This window comes from Gobius niger, assembly GCF_951799975.1.
Source record: "Gobius niger genome assembly, chromosome: 6".
NCBI classification, from domain to species: domain Eukaryota; kingdom Metazoa; phylum Chordata; class Actinopteri; order Gobiiformes; family Gobiidae; genus Gobius; species Gobius niger.
The window spans coordinates 14,470,506-14,494,984 of record NC_136857.1 but is presented as its reverse complement, the minus strand read 5'-3'; the positions used below and the strand labels follow the sequence as shown (position 1 = coordinate 14,494,984).

The 24,479-nt window shown below is 41.2% G+C and overlaps 1 protein-coding gene across 2 annotated transcripts; it reads right to left on the bottom strand.

Annotated features, from left to right (window-relative positions):
* Positions 1-1,828: 1,828 nt before the first annotated feature.
* avpr2aa (arginine vasopressin receptor 2a, duplicate a) lies at positions 1,829-23,879 on the bottom strand. 2 transcript variants are annotated; one of them, XM_079558882.1, is made up of 6 exons: positions 23,544-23,879; positions 9,697-10,097; positions 6,729-6,974; positions 6,395-6,541; positions 4,966-5,518; positions 1,829-3,654 (listed from the first exon to the last, which is right to left on the bottom strand). In XM_079558882.1, the coding sequence occupies exons 2-6, from the start codon at positions 10,093-10,095 to the stop codon at positions 3,452-3,454; spliced, it is 1,548 nt and encodes a 515-aa protein (XP_079415008.1). In that variant the 5' UTR covers positions 10,096-10,097; positions 23,544-23,879; the 3' UTR covers positions 1,829-3,451. The 2 variants fall into 2 exon arrangements, with proteins under 2 accessions (XP_079415008.1, XP_079415009.1); XM_079558883.1 differs by having other exon boundaries at positions 1,829-3,651.
* Positions 23,880-24,479: the final 600 nt, after the last annotated feature.

The following is a 24,479-nucleotide window of genomic DNA, read 5'->3' as shown; positions in this document are numbered from 1 at the left end:
AGACACGGGGAGAACATGCAAACTCCACACAGAAAGGCCCCGTCCAGGTGGGAATCGAACCCGGACCTTCTAGCTGTGAAGCGAGAGCACTAACCGTGCTAACCACTAACCACTAAGCGCTACCGTGAGGAGGTGGAGGATGTGCAGACTATGTCAGACTATTTTTACAATCTTTCATTTACACACAGATTTGTTGACAGAGGGGTTTTGTGAACACTTGTAGCAAATTTCATGCTTGTTTCACAGAACAAAATATTTTTCTACTTATCTGCGCCACTACAGTCTGAAGCAACCAAATCAAATGCACTGACAACTAATTTAATCAAAGACTGAGGAAAAAAAAAAAAAAAAAGCCACTACAGAGTGCCTTTAGCTACAAAGAAGGTGTACAAGGGCTCATTTGTGCCTAATGCTATAAAACTGCTGAATAAGCGCTAGTGGAGTATGCAGCACAATTGTTTTTCATTGTTTTTATCATTAACTTGTCTTTGATACTGTCTGTCATGTCTCTTGTAACTATGTGATTTTGTGACTGTGATGGTGAACCAAAGACAAATATCCACCGAGGTTGACAATAAAGTTAAATCTAAATCTATATCTACTGCATATACAGTGTCTGCAACCTTTGAAATGAACTGTCTGTAGAGACTATTTTTAGATTTTACTGTGATTCAGTGATATGATTCTGCTTGAATGTGTGGATTTTATAATTCAATAAGTCAAGTTAAATTAAAGTGGTTCTCAAAATATGGAACGCAGGTGGCTTCGAGTGGTGTTCAGGCTCTTCTGCAGTTTCATCTTTGTTTGCTTTAGAGACAGTTTTCTTTTCTTTTAAGTTAGTCCACGATTCTATCTATTTATAGACTTTATTTAGACCTGGTGGTACTTGGAAAGCTAAATATTTTCTTGTGGTGGTGTAAAAAGTTGGAACCATAGACCTTCACCTTTCAGAAACCAGAGATATGATCACACAATACCATGTTCCTTTGAATAAACTGTGCAAATGTGACATAATTATGTTACTTTCTGAGTTACCTTTGCACGTTTTCACAATCGTAATGAATCCTTTTCTAATATTTGTGATCCAGATCATGATTAAGAGATTATGCCAGCATTTGATAGACAAAGTTCTGTTATCAGCTTCACTTCTTGACTTGTGATTGTGTTGTCATGTCTTGACATATCCGTTATTTTGAGCATCTCTATTTATCTCCTGTTCAGTGTGAACTTAAAAGGGAGCATTAGATTGTACTGTCAAGTCGACATTAAGTTAACTAAGTTACTTCCCCTTTAAGAGTACACTCCCTGCACTGTAAAGCCTAATGGACCTGTGTCATTAATCTGGAGTGAAGTCTGGCCCTTTCGACACGACGCTCATTTGACCTATCAACTTCCCTAAAGGAAGAGGAGCCCACAGGGACACCCCAAGCTTTGGGAGGAGTTTGTCTATTTCCTGATGAAACAAAAGCTAATCCCAGCCCCAGGACACTGCTGCATGAGCGGTTTGTTTGGCACAAAATCAAAGTCTCCCCTTTGAGGGAGCAGGTGAAAGCAGACGTGCTTCAAGGAGCAACAACACGACCAGGCTGAGGAAGAAGTGAGGCTCCTGCTATGACCCAGACAGGCAGCCAGACAACTTCGTAACTGCTACTAATAACTATGAGCAAAAATAACACATGTTTGTGAATTACATAACCAACAGCTTAACCACCGTTACCATGTAATATTGATTTGTTTGTTTTTTGAAGAAAAAGAGATAGAGACTCCATAGTACAATGTCAAGTCATGCAGGTGATGGACAGATTGAGTTTATGCACAAAAAGGTGGTATCAAAACTATACATGAACAACATACAGTACAGACGAGATGCTGTGGTAGCATGTTATTTACAATAATAAATAGAGCATTAGAGAAATATGGCTCATGTTGCGACGACGGTTGCTCCATCTAAGAATATCTGCGCTGACATCATTTGAACATTAATCCGGAGAGGGAGCCCCTCGAAAAAATGCCAGCAGACGTTACGGGCACTTGGTCTGACAGGTCTTGTCTTAAGCTCCTTCAAACACTGACATAAGTGGCTTCATTCACATTACACGGAAAAGAGAACTGATTCACATGACATGTTTAATGACTGTGGTCAGACAGAAGCACCTCTTTGCACCTGGTCTAGAAGTTAAACCGAGATCAATATTGTGTCTTTGAATGCTGTTCACTTTCTTGGAAAGGAAACATCTAGATATTAATATGTATACTAATAGCTGTAGTGTTGTTACTGACACCTCACTGGAGTGCATGTAAAATTAGGCATAGATTTTTAGGAAGTGAGAACTTAGTGTAACTTTACTTATGTACCAGACAAGAACAAATGCATTGTGGGTTAACATAGCAATATTTAAATTTAGAAAATTAAAAAAACTGCACTTACATTCAGTTTGTAGTTAGCATAAATATATTAATATGTTATGTGCCACATGTTTAAATAAATAACTTTATACTGTCATTACTGTACATGGAATGGATATGTTTCCTGTCTGTGCCCCAAATGTTCATGTTTGTTCAAGAGCTGACAGGAAGGCAATTTGTGTACCTCACACTTGTGTTTGTACAAAACACGACACATAATTACATCCCTGTTGGCTGCGGAAACCAGGACTGTTCATTTGTATTCTGAGGTCAGTGCAACCCTGTCGTTGGTGTTGGTTTGCGTGTGTTGTGTCGCCCTCTCGACCTGTTTGCATTGATCTGTGCAGCTGCATTTCCTCCTGGAACAGTGTCTGTCCTCACTGAGTGTCTCTGTCCACTGCTATGACAATTCATTATTGTTCCTTCAAACTGGATTCCTCCTCAGAGAATATCCATTCAGGATCCACCCAAATCTACTTCCTTTGATTTAACAACATTTCTTCACATTATTACATTTCTGCGGGTCTTTTAGGGCTACTGCTGTAACATCTGTGTGGTCCTCGTGTCTTTACCACTGTCAGAGAGGCTCCTTCTCTTTGTTTTTACAAGGGCCATAGCTCAGATTTGTCTGCTGCTTTGCACATTAGGCGTGGCCTAGGACCTTAATACCCTGCATTCCAGTAGTGTGCTCTGTCTGAACAGGGTGAGAGACTGGTATTAATGCACAAGGTCTAGCTCAGTAGCAGCAGAGGTGAGTTTCTCTACATTCAAGGTCATCTTGAATTGCAGATGCTGTCAAGGGCTGTCATTGCATTTCCTCCGGTGCCCCACATAATCTAGTGCTGACATCTTCAATGACACCCTTCGCCGCTCTGAGGAGGGGCTGTGTGATTGCTCACAGGTCCTGTTGACAGTGCAACTGCCCTTTGTTGGTGGAAACATCTGGTGAAGGTCAGTTCTCTCTGTCCTGGGGCAGAGTTTCAGTGAGTGAAGCAAACGCTGCCCCTCAAAGATGCCCCTCATGGCCATGAGTCTGTGGTCTGTGTCAATACAGGCTGTCTTTGGTGGTAGAGGTATGAGTGGCACTTGAGTCGTCGGGCAGCGAGCCACGGCGTCCAGAGCGGGAGCCACAGTGCAGCAGGTGCTGCAGCTCCCGGGACACGCTGCTGGAGAAAGCAGTGTAGATCCAGGGGTTCGTGCAGGAGTTCAGACTGGCCAGCAGCATCAGGATGGTAAAGGCCACGCCTGCTGAGCCACACAAACACAAGCTTATTAAACTACTGAGTATGAAACACATACTTAACATACAGATAAGATAAAGAACAGACTGTCTGCAAAGCAGAGTGCGTCACTGTAGCATACCTCAATAATTCAGTTTGTTTAAAGTATGTTTACTGTTCTTTGTCTAATCAATAGAAATAACAGCAGACTATGCAGCATACACTTCCTCTTTATGTATTGCTTTTTTCCCTTTCAAATATTAATATCCTCTGTAGATCGGTTAAACATGGTATGACAGGAGCTGCTGAGGACAGTGATTGCTGATCACTGTCCCTTATTTATGCACTCTCGACCAGTGAGAGTGGACATCAAGTGTGCCGTGTGTTCGCATACATGAGAAAACCAAGTCTGTATGGTATGTGGGCTGCAGAGATCTCTGCTCTGAGCAAACTCATCATTGTGATGAAATGTAAACATGTAGTGCTGTTGCAAAAGCAGCTGGGGATAAGCAGGTAATTTATTTGCCTTTGGTGTTTGTCTTTAGCTCGAGATCTGAGGAAAACCAGTCAGTCCTGATTTAGTAACTTCAAATGGCTTCAACATTAACTACTGCAAGAACACACTCCCACAGAGATACGTAGGTTTTGATAAAGTTTAGAGTCTTGAGTGCCTTCAGAGGACATGCTGAGTGCCATTAGTGGATTTCCTGCCAACAAACCAGTGAAGTGTTGTCCTTGACCCACACTTGATTCTTCAGAACCTGAACTGTGTATTAAGTGCAGTAAGTTTTTGGAAAATGTAAGTAATGGGTGAAAAGGACAGGGAATTATAAATACATAGGTAATCCAAATGATGTGGCCTTGAAAAAGCATTTGTTTATCTATTTAGTCTTTTAATGGAGAAGCCAGTTTCTATTTGGTTTAGTGTTTGAGTCAATCAGTTCCCAGGATATTTTCACCACTGTTCCAGGCCAATAAACCAGGCAATAAACTACAATAGACTGTCCTTTACGTAGTTGTTGTGTGTGGAAAGTTTTCATATTTGTGTCGCAGAATAAAACGATTCAAAACAATAATAAAAAAATGTACGTAACAATGAAATTTTAAAAATGCAGTTTATTTCATAACTGTAAAAATCCTTTTTTTGTTGTTAAACCTACAGAATATGGAGTAAGCACCAAATCTAAATCAATTAATCAATTTCTGTTCTTCTTTTGTCTATTTATGTAAAGGCTTAGTGTGTTTGCTATTTCTATTTGGAACTTAACCCTAACCCTGATAAACTACCCATACCAAAATGAAAACCTAAACTTAACAGAATACTTCTCATGGGACTAACCTTGTTCGGGGGGATTGGGGTCCCAGGCTGCCCACAGCTGCACAATGAAGAATGGCGACCAGCAGACTGTATAAACCAGGACAATCACCAATGTCATTCGGACTGTCTTGGACATAGCTTTAGTGATGCTGGGGGGTGGAGTGCTCGGGCGCTGCTGCAGCTGCGGCGGGGCGGGGTATTCAAATGAACATCGCGCAGAGCCTGACTCCAGTTCGTATGAGGTATGGGGTTCTACACATTCAGAGCTGTTTAGTGCCGTTGTGGCTGTTACATGGTCACTGTACTGTAATGATGATGGCATGTAGTCATAACACTCCCCTGATTTGCTGTTTGTGAGCGGGTTGTTATTAACAGCCTTTAAAATGTGGCGTGCCCCTTTTGTGTCTCTACCCCCTGATGCTGACGCACGCCCTACTCGCTCCCTGCTGCTGCGCTCCTCGTCTTTTTTAAAACTATTAAAGCGAAACAGGATCTCGCTCTTCTTAAGTTCAGCCATGACTATCCGCTCCGACTTCAGATAGATGTTGTTGTGAATCTCCCTGAAGATCCTTATCTGAAAGAAAAAAACATGTTTATTTTAGATTTATATACGGTCAGAGGATTACTCAGTTTTATGACTGGCCCGTGCCAAGTCATTCAGCTGCACAGGCCACAGGCACTTGTGAAGTCATGGTGCATTGGTTTGCTTTATCAGCACAATAATAATCTTGCCGTCATTTTTTATGTAATAATAAATGACACCCTTTTTGTAAAATGAAGAGAGAAAAAATGTCGTAAAGTGTAACTACCACTGAGTTCCAAACCCAGGGTATAATAACAGTTCATGAGCTCTTGAGGCTTTTATATATCGTGCCGTTTACTCTTTCTTTAGTTTATGTTCCTTACCATTTTCATCAGCCACCTTTAAAAAGATTTATGAGAACATTGTCTAATTACCTGCTGTGGTCTTGTCCAAACCACAAAGTGAAGTGAACCACTTATCTCAATAAGACGTGGCACACAGAGGAATTTTGTGAATTAGTTCCTTCTGCAGAAACAACAGCTTCAGCCAAACTTTGCGAGTGAAAGCGCACATTTGAAATTTGATCATAAAAAGGCCATGGATTCCATGTTTGGCCGAGATCAGGCACATTCCTGCTACTGAGCGAAGGCGCCATGAGTGGCACACTTTCTGTGCAGTTGTCTCAGCGATGGTCCTGTGTCAATTAGGTGAAATAGTTAGACCTGGAAGTATGTTCCCCTAAATAGAGAGAGCCCAGTATGTGTCTTGGGAACCACATAACACAAACCACAGATCCCTGAGGACTACTGTACGGCAATGTTAAATACACACTCATCAAAATAAAGGGCCTGGGATCCACATCACATTAAGTGTTGTATAATGTTTCATGTAACACAGAAACTGGTTAACCCTCTGAGCCTCTCTCACCTGGCAGATGGTGATGATGAGCGCCGGCAGCAGGAACACTGCCACTGTCATCCAGGTGACATAGGCCTTGAGTCCCCATGGCTCAGTGAAGTGACCCCAACACTCAAACTCTCCGGGGGCCACTTCAGAGCGGGAGAAGATGAACACCTGCTCAAGACACACAATAAAAAACAGCGGTCAGTGCGCCCAGGAACTCTATGAGGTGAGCAACAGTGAGCTCACGCAGATAAAGTTATGAGCACGTCGAGTCCTGCTGTAATCTCAAGGTGTGAATACCTCATCTCTAATTCAACATGTGTATTCTTGGCTGTGTGCGTGTGATGACCATCCCTACCTGTGGTATACTCAGGACCAAGGCCAGCCCCCAGGCCACCATGGCCGGAGTGTTCCAGCGGGATACGGCTCCTCCACGATAGGCCTGCAAGGGGCAGCAGATGGCGTAGTGCCTGTCCACTGTCATAGCAACTATCATGTAGGACGAAGCAAACATGCCCACAATCTGCATGTACTTGACACAGCGGCACAGTATATCAGGACCCTGAAATCTCTCTGTGATGTCCCAAATCAGCTGTGGAAGGACCTAAATAGACACAGATAGAAAGTAAGCTAATTATATTGAAGGGATTAGTGTAGTGGTAAGCATGATTCTCCAAAGGCTAGAGCTCTTGTCAGCACATTTCGAGGAGGCCCATCATTAGTAAACCGGTGCTTTGTTTGGGATTTACTGGTATCTGGTGGTGATAAATAGCACACGCTTCACACACTGTGAAGTTAGGCAGAGTTATTTATGAGCTACTATAGAAACCGACATACAACACTGACAACAAAGACATCAACTTATAGAGCATTTTTGTTTTTAAAGAAACGGCTGCTTCACTGTCTCTTTCTATACTGCCCATCACAGAGGTAACCCAATATCTTTCTATTGCCTTTCTGTCTTTAAACAAAAGGTGTCTGGCAGCTCCAGATTTGGTATTTTGGCTTCACATCTCCACTGGCACTGCGCACATCATCACATCGGCCATATGAACCCCCCGCTTACAGACAGGGAAGCAACAGCTGCCGGAGAAGGGCCTCTTCCGAATAACTTTAACACTCTCACCCTCGCCTTGTCATATTTATGCTCAGCTATTGTTCGTCTTGTCAGGCGCATGCACTGCCAATGCAACCACTTCCAACCAATTAAGTAATATGAGAGATATTCCTTCAAATGGCTATATGTGTGGAGTCACCAGTCAGTTCATAAAAGATCCATTAACATAACCCTAATTTAATTTGTAAATCTAAATTGAAAAATGATTAAGGAAGATTAATGCTGACCTTGGCTGGCCCTGTAGTCCCTAAATTAACAGTAAGAGACTAATAGCCCTGTAAAGCTACACAATGAGGTTGTAATGTACGCCTGGTTAATTTTAATGACAATGTGTGTCTAGCTAAAACTATAACCTTTACGGTGAGAATGTTTTGTTTTAATGATATTGGACAAAGCCACTGATGCAGCCAGTGGTCAGGAAAGAACGACTGACCTCTGTAATGCATTAGGGGCTCTATACTGTAAAGTGTGGTTAAGGACAAGCCATAAACCCAGAACAATCACAAGCACAATATAGGGCCTCTTTATGTTTGGATATGTTTAAGGACACACTTAAGTTGGAACAAGGTTGCTTGCTCTGTACAAGGGGAGCATATTGGAAGCCTGAGGGCTATTCATCCGGTTTACTGCATACATAAAAACCTGATGTTCAATTTTGTTCAAATGCCAGCTGAAGAGGGATGATTTGGAAATTATTGTTGGAACACCAAGTAGTATCAAAGAAAATGTTTAACTGTAAAAGATTAGATATTAAGAAAAATGACAGCTAGTTTTATTATGATTACTTATAAGTGTTATTCTATTACGTTAACCCCTGCCTTAACCGAAAAGTGGCAAAAACACTCGACAAAAGAGTGATGAAAAAGTAACAAAAACGTGACGAAAATGCAGCAAAAAACGCAAAAAAAGAGACAAAATTGTGACAAAAGCAACAATTACACAACAAAAAAGCACCAAAACACAACTAACGAGTGATGAAAGAGCAACAAAAAATCAAAAAGAAAGCCACGGAAAGCCAAAGAAAGCCTCATTTTTGCCTTTTGGCAAAAATGAGGCAAAAAGGTTAAGATCAGTTTTGTTGGTCTTAGCTTTCAAGTGAGGCGTTAAACTGGCCTATAAGTTGTGAGCTCTAAAGGCAGGAAGCTTTTGCATCTGGTTTAGCCTAACTGGACAAAATGTGCTCGGTTAAGACGGGGGTTAAGAGGTTAACTCAGGGGGGAACAGAGCTTGGTCCCATTGGCCAAATGTGGCCATCGGAAAAAATGTTATTAACCCTCAGGGCTTCTTGCCGAAATGTCCCAAAATATAGAACTTTTACATGAAGTTTAACAAACATATGCCCTTGTGACCTCAGTAGGATTTGTTTCAGAGAGAGCAGAGCACAGTAAACATGGAATTGAAAACGCATTTTGAATGGTTGCAATTAGCCAATTAAAAAAGAAAAAGCACAATATCTTCCAAACAACTAACACTGTCTTTATGGGTTCTTAAAGTGCAAGTGAGACATTAGACACAATTTTTGCTAAAACATAGTTAACATGATTATATTTAAGAATTTGCTAAAGATTGTACCAGCTTTCTTTAGTTTGGCCATTTTTATGATGTTTATAGTTTCACTTCCTTATTGGACACCGACAGGAAGTGACATAGAAGATGGTAAACAATTTAAACTGTTGCCGTGCCAACCATGTTAAGTCAATGGGAAATTAGTCAAACTTCTATGGGACTTTACCTTCTTCTGTGTCACTTCCTGCCAGCAGCTTAAAATTCACTGCTTCACTTAAATAAAGTCATTCTTATGCAACTGATGAACTTGCTGTTATGCATCTAAATAAGTCATTTTAAAAGCATTAAAACCTGTCATGCACTTGAAGTGAAAACATACTCCTATAAACATTTTCCAAAACATGTTCTGAACAATTCACATTTCAGTCTTCGCCTAAATGTTTCTGCGGAATCGGCTTCTACTTTGCAGTTTACCTAGTTTAAACCTGGTTTGGAAGTAAATAAATAATCCACAGTAGGTTTTGGTAAAGGCTCAGTGTCCCACCCATAGATTGTATATCCCACCACTGGTTCCTATGGCAAATGTGTGAAATCTCCTCATCTTTTCAAAACAACCCATCAAAACATTTCTGCACTCTTGAATGAAATAATAAAGCAAATAAACACGGTCCTCCCTGACTCGTCCAAAAGCCAATAAACTGACCTGGAAGAAAGCCACCACCAGGTCGGCGATGCACAGGTTGACCATGAACACGTGCATGGGCGCGTTGTGTTTCCTCCTGCGCAGCAACACCCAGAGCACGAAGCTGTTCCCGAGGGTAGTGAGGGCCAGCACCACCCCGAGGACCGCGATCTCTGCCCGGGCCAGCCCCACGTCCCGCACCCTGGGCTGGGGCAGGGAGTGGGGCGCGCCGGTGGTAGTGGAGACGTTTTCGGGGAAGAGGCCAAAGAAGGAGCCCCCACTGTGAGAACTATTGAGGGTGTTGAGCTCAGAGACAAACAGGGCCGAGGAGGAGGAGGAGAAGTTGTTGGTGTGTCCAGGCGCAAACGCAGTGGAGAGGCCCAACCCGTCCCAGGCTGTTTCCACACTGATGCTTTCCATGCCTGCAAAACAAACAGAGCCGCTTATGAAGTCAATGTGTCAGAACGGACAGGCAACCCACCACAGTATAGTGTCTAATTTGTTCAATGCAGCCGTCTTGTGAAAAAAAGGTTACAGATAATAAGCTTTTGCCGCGCTTGCGCATCCGTCTCACAAAAATCTCTCCTTCTGTTCTGACGCAAATCCAGCCATGTTTATTTTCCCTCTCGTACTTTCTCGTGGTGGATTTGACAGCTTTCCCCCTCGATCCCACCAATGTCAGCTCACCCTGAACTGACATTCCTGCTTCCTCATCTCTGCCTTTCATAAGCACTTTGGTTTTCATTTATCATCTCGCCCCTCTCAGTGCGGGTCACACTCTGGCTTGAACGCAATAATATAGCGGTTTATTTGAAGGCAGTGTTGTGAGATCTGTGCCCGCTTTGGTGAACTAATTTGCGGCTACACAAAGTGGCGTTTCATCGTCTGCCAAATATAGTCTTGGTTGTAAATCTCTCCCAATAATAACGATTAGACAATTTCAGATTTACAAGTTTAAACAATGCTGCAGAGTTACGAGCTGGAAATGTACGGGCTAAAAATAGAAGGAAACCCTGATAGTGTTGTGCAACCGCCTGACACTAACAGGGCATTACAAGGTTGTTCTCACTACTCCATTGAGATTTAAGGGCCAATTTGCCGGTAATAGCTTACTCACTGTAGGGTGCAGCTGATAAGTCAGCTGCGCACATTGTCAAGAGGCTGGCTGTGCTGCAGGAATGTATTTTCATGAGAGGTTAGACCAGCTGGACATCTCTGTGTGGCAGAAATGTGCGCACCAGCAGCGAGGGGAATGCACCCAGCACAGGTGGAGAAATGAGCAGCAGGGATGTATTTAGAAAGTTTAGACAGGCATGAATTTCCCCCAATTGACTTGATTGTAGGCAGTGGTGTCTGCAAAGTGAAGCCATTTGAGATTTGTTTGTGTTGCATTGATTGACCAGTAGATTAAGGGATCAGTATTTGCCTGTTGTGTGTGAGAATTTAATTCATCGGTATAAAAGGCCTTGGTTAAACCTCTTAACTCTGAACGAAGTACCTTTTCGCAAGTTTGGTTTCCTCTAAAAGTGTCTTGAAAATAAGGGCCACGATGGCAAGTAAACGGGGATGAAAACGTAAAAAATGTGACAATGGTAGTGGCTCATTTAACTCAAAATGAACTATTTTTTTCTTTTCAAAAACATGGCAAAAAAGCTACAAAAATGTGTCAAAAAACAAACAAAAACATGGCAAAAAAAAAATACGTGACAGAATCGCGACAAAAAGGGATGACGCGGTCTTAGCTTTCAAATGAGGCTGTGAACTCTCCAGTCGAGAAGCTTATTGATTTGGGTAAAGCTGAACATGGAGAAAATGTGCTCGGCTAAGGCGGGGTTAAGAGATGAAGTATCTCGTAGCTAAAAAAAGAAAATATATGAATTTAAAAAATGATAATTAACTGGGTCACTGGGTCCATGATCTCTCTGTAAGACCAAAAATTTCCTCAAAAGCAAAATAATTTTTCCTCTATATAATAGTGTAGGCCTTTAGAATGTTGTGATGTCACCCAGCAATTTGGAAATAGTTATTGATGCGAACTCACCAAAGTTTACCTCGGCCTAAACATTCAGCCATGCATTTTTTAATTATTTTTTGACATTAAAAAAATTGTAAGAGCTGGCAATCAATTGCATTTGTGCTTGGGCGTTTTGTTGGAAGTCACTATCATGATCGGAGAGACCGATACGGTTTGACGCATCATCATCAAATGCAGACATGAAAAAATACAAAACAACACAAATATGACGACTGTGATAGATTCCAAAACAATGCCAATGTAGTTTGGCAAAGCACAGTCCGTAATAGGAAAATATTACGGACTGTGATTGAGATTGGGATTGTGATCTATGATTTGCTGAAACTATGTTGTTCACTTGATCATAAGCACGGCATTAGCCAATAGGCAGTATCTGAGTCTATTTATGGGCATGTTTTTTGAAATGTTAGATGGTATTGTTTGCAATGGTTTCACTATGCCATACTCAGGAGTTAAATGAGCCACTGCTATCCATTACTGCTTTGGTTTGCGGCAAAACGCAATCATCATTCTGGAAACGTGTTGATAGCCAGAGCAACTTGCTTTGTACGGGCTTTTAATAGTTTACGAGAACATTCTTCACAAATCTAATGCTAAAGGAATCTGAAACAAGAAATACAATGCAGGAAATGGACGTTTATGAGCGTAGTTTTGGTCAAATAAAACATCAGGCCAAAAAGGGAATCAAAAGGTTCCAATACATTCCTTCCACATTTTATTAAATATTATTCCTGGTGCAGATCTCCGCAAACATAGAGATCAAAGTTGGTCATTTCTCTTTTGAAAGCGCATGAATAACAAGCGTGTTTTAATCAAAGGCTATTCGAGCATCCCATTGTGCAGACGTGTGTAATCTCGTGGCCCAAACTATAATTACAGAATAATTCATGAGAGGAGACTTTGTGCTACTGTTATCCCCCATACTCCCTGTATAATCTCATTATGTATATTTGCCCATGTGACTGATATCTGAGGTGCAAGCCCTTTCAAGTCCTGCCACAATGTGGATAAGCACATCACTAAGTCCTCTTAAGCGTCAGCTACGATCACTGTCATGAAATTACTGAGCTGGAATCGTTCTATATGAATGCATTGTGTCTTTGTGTCCAGTAGAATAGCGTTAATTACTTTACCGAACATCATGTGACCAAATCGTGTTCCTGTGGCGGTGGTAGTTGAAGGAAAAATAAAGGAATTGGTAATAGTAGTTGTTCTATAGATTGAGCTGTTTTTACTTTACCATGAGTTTTATTCATGAGCAGTAGCAATATTTTTACTTCAATACTTCCAAATTGATTCATTCTACAAACTCATAACATAACTCTGTTTTATGCAGCAAATACCACACGAGGCAAATGCAAACAACATTCAGCCACATTTCAGAGCTCACTTTTACCAATTGGTAAACGTTCCAGATTAGTGTCTTTTGGAAAACTTTGGCTATTGTTGGAGCATAATTAATCTGTAATGAAACACAGCTTTTTGCACTAAAATGTATGCGTTACTGGTAATTGACTGAAGGAGACTCAGTGCTTTTGACTTGAGGCGCCGATGTCTCCTGACGACATTCATTCATTTAATCTCTGTGGATACGAGATCCATACTTAAAGCCACACCGCGTAACATTGTACCCAATAAATAAAATTGAGGTGCAAGCATTTATTTTATGACAGATGTTTCCATCTTTCGCAAATACCTCATAAATGTACAAACAAACATGCGTTTTTGAGCAGCTCAGCTCTCCTAAGACATGTAACTTTACCGGGAGTGGGTACGACTCCAGCTCGTCTCCATGGATATGTGACTAAAGTCAGCAGAATTTGAGATTTAAACAGGTTAGGTCTTTATCCATTCTTCGATTACCCATAATAGCATTTTCTGTGTCGAGCTGGTCATTGGGAGCATGTTTTGTGATGGCAACAGTATAGTCACAAAATGTTGCGCAGTGTGGCTTTAAGTAAAAAATATAGCAGATTAAACTGATATTTTGATTTTGAAAGAACGTCTTGAGGTGACTTTGTGCATCACTGTCCTAAATATATCAAAGCTGAAGTGAAATTATTTCTTTTAGCCTACACATGGGCGGCTCACTCTTTAATAAAACAGAGCTGTGTGTGATCGACTTGATGCACAGCACAAATTATTCCATCTGTGCAGCGTAGATGATGCGTCTTCACTCATTAGCTTTCGCCTCTCTCTCTTTCTCTCTCTCTCTCTCTCTCTCTCTTTCCATGTCTTTAAAGGTCTCATTCTGATTAATGAGCGAGCAAACCCCCTTTGGTTTCCATTTCCACGCACTCTTCACACAGCGCGCTACTGCACTGAGCCACACTGCCTCCGGGATGTCAGAAACAGGTAGTTAAGATGCACGGGGAAAAACGTTCAAATTTGTCAAGCGCTCGCATACTTCACCGTCTCACACGGTCAGAGATGTTGGCACATGCTACGGACGTGGTTTTACAACATGCACATGACTTTAACTACAAGGTCCAAGAGGTCCTATTTCATATAAGGAATGTCAAAGCTATTGTACAGTATATCTACCGCACTACTCCACTTTACAAAATATGATTTGTTGCGAACAAATAGGCCTAAATCCACTACTTTTGGATATTTGCAAGTTCCGAACGTCAACATCACCAATAAAACCTGTGGACCCTTTGCACAGATTTAGTGAACACATTACTTAAACCAGTGATTTACAAGCACAAGAGTAAACCCAATGGATAATTTCCCCCCGTGCTTGTAAATCACTATAGTCTGACTACACAAGATTAGAATATATTGTAAAGCCCTATAACCAATGCATGATTTGTAAATCAGTTGTTGCAGTGACACTTTTGGTCTGGTGTGATGGATTTGGGGCCCAAAACAGCTTAAACCAATTTATTGTCTAAAATCTATTCTCCGTTACTCCCAAAAATCAGGAGAATGTGTTCCTAAAACACCAGGAGAAAATAAGCCCCACCTACTGTATAAGATTTATGTTTTAATCCTATTAGGGCCTAAAACATCCACCCACAAAAAGGGGGGAAAAAGCCTTAAGATTCACACATTCACTTATATCTTGCAAAAGCACAACACATTGATAGTGTGCATAATTAGGTAAAACAAGGAAAAGCAATGAACAATGAACAGCAATGAACTTTTCTGAGGCCTAAAATAAAGAAGTTAGTTTCTTATTACATACAATCTCAAAAGTACAACACAACGGCTCGAGCAGAAAAAATGTAGAAAGTCTTGCCTGGCCAGTCTTTTAATAAACCTCAGCTGACCAATCACAACCAGGTCGGCAATCCCACATCTAAATATGCATCGTCAAATGTTCCTTCACATGAAACCATATCTGCATCACAAACTGTGTCCGATTGAGGAACATTCGAAGTGGAGCTTAAGGCAAAACATATTTGCCATTAAGTGTTGCAGTCGACCAAGAACGCGGCACCAGGGAGTTTCCAAAGTATTAGTGGGGAGTTGGCTGAGTTTTTCAGGGTACATTAAGAGTTGTTTACATACGTATATGTTTAAAATGCAATTCATGTGATGATTCAGTGCGTGTCATTTTATAACTTCGTGCTGCACAGCAAGAGAAACAAATGCTTACATTTTTGAGTCCTGGTTTGTCCTTTTGACTGAGCTCACAGAAAGGCCGCCCCGACATGTCCATATTTCATAAACATGTTTGATTCATTACTGTTCAGCAGAAACATCATTAAAACATGTGATGTTTCTACTCCACACTTTGTTTTTGATGTCAAAATATCACCCATGTGTTCCTTGTTAGAGGCTTTCCACAGCCATTTGCACCATAAGATGAATAGCACACAGTGGCACATTTGCCCTCAGCAGCACAGGCTGGAAGAGTATACGAGAAACTAGCTCAAATATTCTAGGACTAGAGTCCAGCTTTAGGTCTAATTTTAGAGATTTGTCTCGAACATGACTCGTGAGTGTCTGACAGGGTGAGGAGGATTACGGCTGATGGCCAGAGGTGGGTCAGTAGCAAAGTAAATTTGCTCAAGTGCTGAGCAAATTTACTCAGCAAAAAAACAAACATCTGGTTTTATTTTTGTTTGTCCAGGGGAGTCAATTTTCAATAAATTGAGCTACACGAATAAGATGTTGGAAAATCCTTCTAGGAAAACAAAAACAAAAAACGTTCAAAATATTGTCAAGCACAACAGTGTTTCACATAGCAGGCTGTACTTGCAATTATTTCAGATTAGAAAAGAAAGTGAAGTAGAATTAAAAAAAAAAAAAATCAGTAAAAGGTTTGATGATTCACATTATAAAATACTGAATAATCTTAGCTTAGTTAATAATATTAGCAAGATCCTCAGGGAAGGGCATACTCAGAGTATAAATGAACGACTCCATTGGTACGCTAGACAGAAAAGATTGGGAAATGTGGTGTTTGTTTAGGTGCAGATGTCGTTGTCACCACTAAAATTGCCCTTTAAGTTGCAATCTCCCAGATATCTTTGGAGAAATGGTGAGTGAGTGCTATAATAAAAGACCTTGTTGGGAAAGTTACACAATGGGGTGTTTCCTGGCCCAAAATCTAAAAAATGAACAATATAACCTATAAATGGCCCTACTCTCAAACCCTTGGTGCCAGAAACTACACGTACACACAGTTAATAGACAAAAATAGAAGTGGAGTTTATATTTTATTGACAACGCTCATGCCTTTGTTTAACCATGCCGCTGATTCCCAGATGCCCCATTTGTACCAGCCATGCCCATTTAACTATGTGTATCTGGAACTGTCGACCCCTCCTTCCCTCTCTACGTCTGTTTCATCTTTCAACGCTGATTCTTCTTCTCCGAGGGGGTCCTGCAAAGCTGAATCATCATCTCATCTTCAATAAATTCTTAATCATACCATAGTTGCGCAGGGGTCCTCACTAGTAGTGAATATATACATAATCGGGGGCAGCACAGTGAAGGAAGGAGAGAGTTCAGCCTCCCATCAGCCTGGTTGATGAAGCTGTCCTGGCAGTCGAAAAAACATCTTGTTGCTCGTAGTTACGTACAAACCCCTGCTCTCCATATGTAAGTTTGACATATAAGTGAGTTTGACATCCAATCTTACAAAGTGCACTATGGGTCCACTTTGTAAGCAAAAAGTTAATTTACAGTCAAAATGTACTACAGTCACTCATAAAAAAAAGAGTCTTATTTTAGCTCGAAAGCAAAGGAAACCCGACGCTCGTGGCAGCAGCAGCCAACAGGTGCGAGGCTGTGGGCGCTTCAATCGCAATTTAATCAAAATCCCAGCACTTTCTCACCTTCCTCTCATGTGTAGGCCCACGTCAGCCTTTCCGTTTGTCCCCGTTGAGCAGCTTTGACTGATTAATGGGGCCCCCTCTGTCCTCATTAAAGCCCAGTGTACACTCAAACACCCTGCGTTCATTTCTTCCTCCTGTCTGTCACCTGCTATTTACGCTCATTTTTCACATTTATCCTTTGTTTCCTGCTCCTGTCACAACAGATCCATCACGCCTTATCAGGGCTCAGAAAAGGGGGGATTTTCATTCAGAAAGACATCAGTAATTCTGCCTTTCAGGGGCAATTTGCACTCTTAAATGCATGGGCTTGCTTTTGTGATTGGTACAAATAGCAGTGGTAACACAAGGTAATGATTAATGAACCCCCCAAAAGAAGTCTTATCATCCTAATCTCTGAAATAGAGACAGCTAGAGCTTTATGTTTAAAAAAAAAAAAGGCAAGTTTCAAGACAAACCAGGTCCCTTCTAAGAGCTGTTTTCTGACTGAATTAGTGTTTTTGTTTTGTAAATAAACTTCAGTGTCACTGCTAAATCATAAAATCACATGATTTATAACTTTCAAGGTTCATTTGGTCAGACACTAGTGGGGTCAGGGTCAGGGTTAGGGTTAGGGTTACACTAGTAGATACAATGGTAAATGGAAGGAACCAGTCACCCAGTCACTCTCTCATTCACACACTAACGTACGCAGACACTGGAGGCAGGGTGGGTGAAGTGTCTTGCCCAAGGAGACAACAACAGTGCGCATCTTTTACAAGCTGGGATTCGAAACCCCGACCTCCCAACTGCGCCACTATCACCACAATGAACGTTACTAACCTATCACATGATGGTCGTCTCTAATGTTGCCAATGTCTATGATCAATGTGAGTGCAATGACTTAAAACAGTTCTTTCTTTTTTAAGGTATGTTTGGCCATGTGGAGAAAGGGGGTGAATAAGAGTGGGGAGAGACATTAATTTTTACTTTTATTTAAGACAGTTTTGACAGAATCTATTATCTATTATAGAAAACGCTATTTCAATGGCCGCCGCCTGGGCGCCGCCATGTTTATTTCCCATACCGACTTTGAAGCTAAGCAGGGACGGGCCTGGTTAGAACTGGGATGGGAGACCGTTCCTCCGAAGCTAAGCAGGGAAGGGCCTGGTTAGGACTGGGATGGGAGACCGTTTGGGAACATCAGGAAGCCTGGCGACAGTAGTGAGTTTGTGCGTGGTGCAGGCCCCCACGTTGCGGTCCCGCCGCCCGCGGCCATTGACCACGGGTCCATATGGACCGCGGTGCTGCTGTCCGAGGACAACCCGCCGTCACAACAACGCGAGTGCGCGAGATCTGACTGCCGTGCGTGTGCGCGCATTCAGACAGGGCGATGTGTGTGTGTGCGCGTGTGCGCGCGTTTGTGTGTGCGTCGGTGCGTGTATGTGCGCGCGCGTGCATCAAAACCGGGCGATGTGTGTCATTTGCTTTCACGTATTGTGAGCCCAGAGGTACATTTTATTCTAAAGCAGCTTTGCATTGCCAATTTTATTGTAAGGTTATAAATACTGTCTAACAACGATCATTCGGCTATTTCATTTCAAAACCAACTTATTTTTTTTTACATTGTACACTACCGTGACGCACCAAACCACGGGTCCTGCACCGTGAACCGACCCGTTACAGCTGAACCCCTCATATTTATCCATACTTATTCCACTGTCTCTTGAATTCTATTCCCTTTTAGCGAACATATTGTCGTTGTGGTTTATAAGAAAGGAGTACGGGTGCATCAAACACTCAAATTGCAGATTGTTTGAAATTATTTTTAGCATTAATTTTTTTCAACATTTGTATTGGCCATAGTTTTTGGAATGGGTTGGGAACCACTGGTCTACAGCTGAACTGTGTGACGGGTTGGACATTTCTTTGTAATAACTCATAATCTCAGACTATCAAATGTGCAAACTAGCGAGGCCCGGCCGAAGGCCGGGTCTCAGCTAGTTTGAATAGAAATGAAAACCATCCTGTCAGTACAGCCTTTAGTTTATACAGTATTTACACGTTTGGCTCTGATCCCGCATTGGTGATTTGCTTTTATTGAGAGTGCTTTTAAACACTGATTCATGTGTTTGTTTGAGTTATAGTCATGACATCACATATTATTTTTCTTTCTGTTTTTTTTTGTCCAGAAGCCTTTCCTGTTCTGTAATGAGAGATCTGAGGGAACTAAAGCGGGAGAGAAAAAAAACTCTGAGGCATCTTAAATTAATTGATGACTCTACCTAACCTTCTCGCACAGCCCTGAAAGTATAAATAATGTAAAGTAAACGCTCTGACAATTAATTTTCAAGGGATGTTGGAGTTTATTGTATTTTTTAATTAAACTTCAAAATCCCCTATCATCCCCGAAGGAACATCGACAGAGAACTGTACTCACAGATGTTGCACTCTGGATGTGTTCCTTTTCTTTCATAAACCAACAATGATAATGAGGAGACTGTTCTGTGCATAGCTTTATATTTATATGACTGCGGAATCTTTCCGCAGTCAATTATTGGATCCCGTTTCTTGGGGCTTCCACAAATTCATGGTTTTCAGCCATTTTTTCTGCAATTTCTGTATTTTGTGCATGTTGCTCCTGCAACTTCAACTGCAACAAAAAAATCACCTTCTGCAGTTTTCCAGTTTTTATCTACGGGATTTGGAATTCTGCCCAATCGTGTGTATGGGAAATCATTCAGCCACTGTTGGTCTGTAAATGCAGTAAATTAGAATAACTGCTCTCTCATAATGGCTGTAGTGAATGTCTTGAAATAGGCCTCTGTCTCTTTAAGAACCTCTGACCCTTTCCGACACGCCCCCTCCACACGCTGTCTGTGGCATCAGTGGGGAGGGGGTTCTGCTGAGGAGCAGTGGTTGGTTACTCGGCTGGTGACGAAAGCCTGGAGGCGTCTCCAGGAGGTGGGGGCGTTCCTAGGAGGACTCAGGCAAACCTGTCCCTAAAATGGCTGCCATCAGAGTTTTTACAGATTACTCAAAAATATGTGATTGTGCCAAGGCAACACTTCAGGCATGTTTTTAATGAGGGAATGTCATAAAAACATGATGTAAAGCTTGAAAAAGTCGATTTTGCATAATACCCCCCCTTTAAGCAGTTCGTGGAATTTAAAACGTTTATGCAACATAACTGTTAATGCCATTGACAAGTTTATGCAAATGGTGTAATTTATGTAAATTAACCAATTCATGCATTTAACCCGTTTATGCAAATTAGACAGTTTATGCAATTGAAAAAGTTTATGCAATTTCTGCATTTGCGTCTCCAATTCCACAGTTAAGCCATTGCAAAAATTTCTAGTTATAACTATGGTCTTTGCTTGTGACAAATCTACATCTCTATAACCACAGCGCCCAACGCTTTGGAGCTCGCTGCAGTATTTACATATGAATCAGTTGATAAGGGTCTGCATGAGTCAGATACAGCCACACTTTGCTCTGTGCGGCGTTTCATCTGATTGATAATGCCAATTTAAGCATTCCTTTATCTTTAAGCCCGCCGTATCAGTAAATGAGATCCCCATTGAGAACCCACGCATGCAACATAAGTCCCCCTGATTCAGCGAGATGCTCCCTCTGTTCTATAATATACGTCTGCATTTCATTTTCTAGGGGCACCTGCCACTCTCATTAAGGTTCTGTATGATTTATTCTCACAGCGAGCTTCCATAGCAATGTTCTTATATGTGAGCAATCAACGTCAACACTGCGTGCTGCGCCCTCAGTCTCTTGCAAAAACAACCCATTAACTGTTAATCCCAAGGACCCACACCTCACTGCATGCCAAGTTTTTTATAAAGGCATTGAACCAAACTAACCAGAGCAGCTTTACAACAATTTATGTACATATTAAAGACAAAGTACCGGGGCTGCCTTTCTGCATTTTTCTATGAACTGTAATAGGCCTTTAGTGTCACAACAACAAAGTTTAATATATTTAGCAGAAAATATTGAGATGAATAATATAATTAGACCATTTTATGCCACAGAAACTAACTTAACTGCAAATAAATGCACAGACAATAATTATAGAGTCTGAAACTTTGTTTTTTTTCTGTTATATTTATTGAACAATTGATATAGTAATGATACAGTTGATATAGTTATTATTGTGAGCTGATGCCGCCAATAAAGAGATACCATAGCATCAAAACAATAACAACTCAAATGCTATACAGCTTCTTTCCCACAGCAGTTAGAATGATGAATATGAATCTGTCTTCTCTGGACTCTATTTAATAATAATAATAGTTGTTATTATTATTATTATTATTATTATTATTATCATTATTATTATTATTATTATTGTTATTATTATATATTTTTAAATTCATTTTACATTGCAAGAAATGGTTGGATTCGTGTGAACGTAATTTTGTTTTTATGTTGCATAAAAATGACCAATAAAACGATCTATCTAACTTTCAAAAAAAGAAGGTCCAAGTCCGCTTATCGCTGTAGATAACGCTGTTCTTAGGACCCGTACAGACACTCACTGTTTTTCTTTTTATGTATCATTAACTAAAGCACAACACCAGTGACATGTGCACCCAACACAATTGCACAGTAGCTCTGCTTTTGACATCACACAAAACAGGATAATGGAAAATGGCTGCAGAGTGATGAAGGTATAACCAAGAGGCTTACTTCATTGGTCTACTTGTCAAGAAATATGTGTATTAATGCAGAGCTTTATTCCAAGTTAAATTGACTATGATAATAACAGCGGAGATGATGATTTTTCCTTATGGAGCTACATTCAGCAAAAGACAATTTAAACCGCCAGAAACATAGGCCTGATACTGTGACTCGTGGAAAAGATTTTTGGAGGCATTTTCCAACTGTGAAGTGGTTTAGATTGTATAATAAAACCATGCGATCAATAGTCTGCGAATGTCTATAAATCAAACTGTACTTAAGCCAATAAATCGATAGCCTTTGAAGATTTGTGTGCACAGTAAACACGGCAAAAGGATGCTGGGTCTGCAAATCTTCTTTTAATCGTCTAATTGACCTTTGATTTGCCAATAGAAAATGGCCACAGCGTACAGGCACAAAGCAAGGTGAGTCCGGCATTGTGACGAACCTTTTGTGCCTGTGTTGGGACGTTTCCTCATGCGTGTCCCATAGCTCTGTGGCTACAGGGACAAAGCATTAGACGCGTCACCATTACAGGCCATTACCATTACATGCTAGAGTAGATCTCATTAATGCACTGCCAGGTTCCTTCAGGCGTTTCAATACAGTCTATGAATCAACCCAAGATAACTCCATGCATTTTACAGTTCAATCCAACAACTGCAGCTGGTACTTGTCGCCATTATGTTTGTTGCGGTTGGGCTGTCAGGGTCTTTCGTACACACATTTCAACATGTGCCGCAACATTCAAGGCACATTATCATTATGGACCCAAGTGGGGCCCACAGCGGCCATGATTAATGAACAGGCTGTAAACTAACTCTGGTCAACTAAGGATGTACATTAATCAATTATATCTATAAAGGTACGATTTACTTAAAGCCACACTGTGTAGCATTTCACGCAATAAACAGATTTATTTAATTACAGATATTTTTATCATTTAAAAATGCTTTAAAAATGATCAAACAAACATGAGTTTTTGTTCATGGCGTCTTAGCGTCCTAAGACCTGACTGTGACTTCACTGGGAGGGGGGACGTCTCCAGCTTGACTGAAGATTTTAATAGGTTAGGTTCTCATCCAAATCCATACTTTGATTACCCACTGCAAAAATAGAGTTATTTGTGTCTAGCTGGTCATGAGGACTGTTTTGTGTTGCTGGCAACAGTATCTAAAATGTTATGCATTGTGCCTTTAAAATTTCACTTATTGAGATGATTTTGAAGGTGAGGGTTATGGGCTCTGCTTTTAAAAATGACACACAGGGTACTTAGGGCTGCGCTACTAATTGAAATCTAATCAGAATCACAATCTTAAATCTCAGTTATAAACGTGGGGATTTTCAGTGCAGCATCCTGAGGCAGAACAGCACCTGGAGAACATTGGGAGGTTGTTTTAGATTAAATGTAACGGGAGTGGAAAACATTATTTTTTGTTTAAGCTGATGTTCATGTTTCTTATGTTCATGAACTATGTTTGTTGAAGCTGAATTGATTTGTTTCTTATAAGAAAAAAAAAGAAAGAAATGAATGTAGGTTGATCAATATGTGGACAAAAATAGTACCGGTAATAATTTCTTAGTTCTTGGAATAGTTCTTGAGTAAATAAAAGGCTGATGAAAACAATGCAAATCTGGCTAGTTTGTGTTTGAACATGATTCACTGCAGGTGGACATAGAATGACCTACATAGTTGACTGAACAAATCAGCGTTTGTGAGTGATTTTTGGTTGATCTGGGTAAAAGGATTTCAAACTCATTTTTGACATAAATAATAGCCAATTTTTGAATGCCGTCATAAAATATGTGGTATTTGACAAAAAAGAAAAAAAAAGAAATGGTGCCTAAAATTAAAAGCAATTACTTACCTATTCTCCCACTGCAGTGCAAATGTGTGACAGGCAGCCGTTAAAATTCAACCCCACATGCTTACATCTTCAGTTGTCAGTGCGGGTCCCTGCTCTGTCAGAGTGAATGAAGCTGAACTCACTCAGTCAGTCCATGTCTGCTTCAAAGGCAGGTAGCTTCCCTTTCTTTTTTGTCACAGTCACAAAGAAGTTGTCCGGGCAAGTCCTCTGGGTTTTCTTGCTATTGTTGTACTTCTCAAGTGTGTCTGAGAATTATCCATTTGATAGGCATGTGTGCTCCCGGCCAGCTCCCGGCTCCCTCACTCCGGCAATGTGCAGCGCTTCCAGGAGCCGCGGCAGAAATGAATTTGAGCTCGGGCTGCTCTTCACCTCCCCCCCCCCCCTTCCCCTCCTCCCCCTAGGTCGACCAGCCTGCGCTCTCAGGCTGAGGTGGGAGGTGGAGCCAGTCTTGTACATACCTATAAAGTGCAATAGAGAGGCAGGATTAACTCTCCCGCTGTAATGTGAATTATGTCTCCATGCACATGAGCTGTTCACTTCTGCTACGGTCAGTGTTTGCACCAAAATAAGAGGAATTATTCGGATGCTTCCCCTCTCTCTGTGTGAAGCTGTCCCCTCTCTCTCTCTCTCTCTCTCTCTCTCTCTCTTCTGTGTGTGTGTGCGCTTTCTCTCACACCTTCCATCTTCATTGTTGCTGGTGGACAAGGGCCGGAGCGTTTCCACCCATCCGTGAGTGCCATTTTGCTGAGTCAACCACGGGCATGTCACGCCCTTGATGTACAAAGCAAAGTTCATGATGAAAAAAAAAAAACGCACAGCTGTCTCTGACTCTTTCAGACACTTCAGGTGCAAACAATGGATTCATAACACACACATTTTCACAGCTCATAACACATGCAAACACACGTGGACAAACTAACATGGAAACGTTTGCAT

Coding starts and splice junctions, on each gene's coding strand:
- avpr2aa (XM_079558882.1), bottom strand. CDS start 10,095: ATGGAAAGCATCAGTGTGGAAACAGCCTGGGACGGGTTGGGCCTCTCC. Junction 6,975..9,696: donor TGGTGGTGGCTTTCTTCCAG/GTCAGTTTATTG, acceptor GTGTCTATTTAG/GTCCTTCCACAGCTGATTTG. Junction 5,519..6,394: donor TCATCATCACCATCTGCCAG/GTGAGAGAGGCT, acceptor TTTTTCTTTCAG/ATAAGGATCTTCAGGGAGAT.